At 49.9% G+C, this 3,285-nt stretch overlaps 1 protein-coding gene across 1 annotated transcript in view; it reads left to right on the top strand.

Moving 5' to 3' along the window:
• The window catches only part of RPAP1 (RNA polymerase II associated protein 1), a 22,846-nt gene that overhangs the window by 6,411 nt on the left and 13,150 nt on the right, over positions 1-3,285 (top strand). Inside the window, exons 5-7 of the mRNA XM_008056406.2 lie at positions 175-295; positions 939-1,160; positions 2,341-2,520. Of these exons, the coding sequence (XP_008054597.1) occupies positions 175-295; positions 939-1,160; positions 2,341-2,520 (523 nt within the window). The remainder of the gene's footprint in view (positions 1-174; positions 296-938; positions 1,161-2,340; positions 2,521-3,285) is intronic.

The raw sequence follows: 3,285 nt of genomic DNA, 5'->3' as shown, positions 1-3,285 counted from the left end.
AAAAAAAAAAAAAAAAAGAAAGACTTTTACTCCTGTGGAGCTCTGCTTTGTCTGAGGATGAAGGCTGTATTGCCTGGAGGTTGAGCAGAGTCCCTTTTATCTCTTTGTTCTGGAGACCTTGATTTGAAGGGGTTGATGAGCATCAGTAACCTGGGTTTTATTTTTGTCCCACAGGGGAAGTCAGCAACATCTGGTAAGAGAAGCATCTTTGCCCAGGAAATTGCAGCAAGGAATGTACTTGAAGCCAGGGTTCCATCACCTGGAGAGGTTGTGCCCAACCTGGACCCACCAGAGGGTAATTGGGTTGAAGAGGCTTGGCCTTTTTCTATTTTCTTTTTTTTTTTTTGAGTCAGAGTCTCACTGTGTCAGCCAGACTTGAGTGCAGTGCAGTGATCACAGCTACCACAGCCACAATCTGCTGGGCTCAGGTGATCCTTCCCCCTCAGCCTTCCAAGTAGCTAGGACTATAAGCACCTACCACCACGCCTGGCTAATTTTTAAAAAATTTATTATAGAGACAGGGTCTTGCCATGTTGCCAAGGCTGGCCTCAAACACTTGGGCTCAGACAATCCTATTGCTTTGACCTCCCAAAGTGTGCTGGGATTACAGGCATGAGCCCCTGTGCCAGCCCAAGGTTCTGTTCATGGTGCAAATTACTAGCAGAAGAGCTGGGGCAGTCTCCTAGTCATAGATGGCTGCTTAGACATCCAAGAGAAGAGTCAGAAACCTTTTCATGTAAGTCCTAGGGAATGAGTAAGTGAGAAGACCTCCTCAACCCAGAGTGCCTGGAGTCTTATACCAGACCCAGTGGGGTCTCCATTCTGTGCTTGGGAAAACTTGAAACTGTGCTTGTCTCCAGGGCTAATAGACTTATGAAAGAGGGCCAGAAGGCTCAGAGGAGAGTGGGGTGATGGAACTGATCATACATTTCTTCCAGGTGCTGTGACCTGTGAGACACTGGTTCCTAGGGACCAAGACAACCAGCTTCCTAGGAGCAGCCACGATTTCCAGGGACCCAGTCTGGTCACGGGGAAGGGGCTCAGGGCCCAGAAGGCTGACCAGGAAGCCCAGACCATCCATGAAGAGAACGTAGAAAGGCTGCAGGCCATGACTCATGAGGAGATCCTGCAGGAACAGCAGCGGTTGCTGGCCCAGCTTGGTATGGGCACCTGGCCATCCCATTGAGACCAAGCTAGGAAGGGACCACTATTTATTGAGGAAGGCTTACTGTGAGTTCCAGGCACTGTGCTGAGTATTTTTTTTTTTTTTGAGTTGGAGTTTCACTCCGTCGCCCAGACTGGAGTGCATTGGCCACTCCTGGCCACCGCAGCCTCGACCTGCTGGACTCCGGTGATCCTTCCACCTCAGCCTTCCGAGTAGCCGGAATTACAGGCGCACGCTACCACACCCGGCTGATTTTTGATTTATTGTAGAGATGAGGTCTTGCCAAGTTGCTCAGGCAGGTCTCGAACACGCGGGCTCAGGCAGTCCACTCACCTCAGCCTCCCAAAGGCGTGGGATTACAGGCTGAGCCACCGAGCCTGGCGAGTATTTTAATGCATTATTCCATACTGTGTTTAAGCTTGTCCTGTGAGGTAGGTGGTATTAACCTCATTTTGCTTATGAGAAAAACTGAGGCCCAAAACTTGAAGAAATTCTCCATAGGTCACACAGCTGGTAAGGAACACAGATAGGATTTAAACCCAGGTCTATTTGGACTCTCAGGCTCTGCTTTTAACCACCATGCTGTGTATAACTGTATACCCTGGTAGGTGTACACTGTGTTTTATGACACATACTTTAGTATAACTGCAGTTATTCTTTGATATTATACTATGCCACACCTCTCTCCTAGCTTCTGTTCACCAGAATGCTAGGCACCCAGGTGATCTTGTTCCCTGCTGTACACTGGCCCTTAGAGTGTAATACATACTAGGTTTTTAGTAAACGTGTGTATAAATAAGTTAGCTGAGAGATGAAGAGGGAAATTCTTTCCCTAAATGCCTTCCCTTTGGCTCTAGTCAACATTCATTCACTTATTCTATAGCTGCTTTGGACCTGTGATGTAGACACAAGCACAGGGACAGGCATAGAAACTTGGGTCAGGGGACTGTGAGGAGCAGAGGAAAGGGTGGATAGGCAGGCCCCAGTGATCTCAACAGGTGCGAGAAGGCAGAGTCATTGAAGGGCCACAGGAGAGCCCCTGGGGTGCAGGCCCAGGTTGGGAAGTAGCTTGTCCTGTCCTTGGCACACCCAGGTAGGCAATAGTCAGTAGGTTTCAGGTCTGCAGGAGGCCAGGGAGGATCTGCCTTCATTCTGCCCTCCACCTTCACCTCTAGATCCTAGCTTGGTTGCCTTCCTGCGGTCTCACAGCCACACCCATGAGCAAGCAGGAGAGAAAGCCATCAAGGAGCAGAGGCCAGGAGAACCCTGTGCTCATATCACCAAAGAAGAGCCCTTCGTGTCAACTTCTGCCAGTGAGCCCAGAAAAGGAGACAAATTGGAGCCAGGAGCCCCAGGTTTGGAGTAATGGAGACCATCTTTTAGAGGATAAAAGGAAAGGAAAAGTGTCCCCTCTCCTGGGCCTGACGAATAGGAGAAGACAGAAGCTTCTCTGCCCTTGGACATCTGATATTAATCCTCATTATTGGCTTCAAGTCAGTCTTGATTTGCTGATACAAGTCTTCCTGCACATGCTTCCTGTTTTCTTGTCCTGTTATGGTTCCTTCTCCGCCTTTCCTTTTTTTTTTTTTTTTTTTTTTTTTTTGAGTGGGAGTCTCATTCTGTTGCCCAGACTGGAGTGCAGTGGCTGCTCCCGGCCACCGCAGCCTCGACCTGCTGGGCTCCGGCGATCCTTCCGCCTCAGCCTTCCGAGTAGCTGGAACTACAGGTGCACACTACCACTCCCGGCTAATTTTTTTTTTTTGATTTATTATAGAGATGAGGTCTCGCCAAGTTGCTCAGGCAGGTTTCGAACCCACGGGCTCAGGCAATTCACTCACCTCAGCCTCCCAAAGCACGGGATTATAGGCTGAGCCACCGAGCCTGGCACCTTTCTTTTTAAGAGGCAGGAGTGCATGGTGGCTGAATGGCCCTTCCCCCTGGCAGACCATCTCCCTGCCTTTGCTGTAGCTGCCCCAGCTCTGTCCATCCTACAGTTCTCTGCTCTTAATGTTGCGAGGAGATTGGCACAGGATGGGAGAGGAAGAGTCTGATGAAAGGTCTTATGAGCCAGGCTCGGTGGCTCAGCCTGTAATCCCGCACCTTTGGGAGGCTGAGGTGAG

The sequence above is a fragment of the Carlito syrichta genome, unplaced genomic scaffold, assembly GCF_000164805.1.
Source record: "Carlito syrichta isolate Samal-C Ts95f unplaced genomic scaffold, Tarsius_syrichta-2.0.1 Scaffold302349, whole genome shotgun sequence".
In the NCBI taxonomy this organism is placed as follows: Eukaryota; Metazoa; Chordata; class Mammalia; order Primates; family Tarsiidae; genus Carlito; species Carlito syrichta.
Note: the sequence above shows the minus strand (reverse complement) of the source record. Positions and strands in the feature narration are given on the sequence as shown.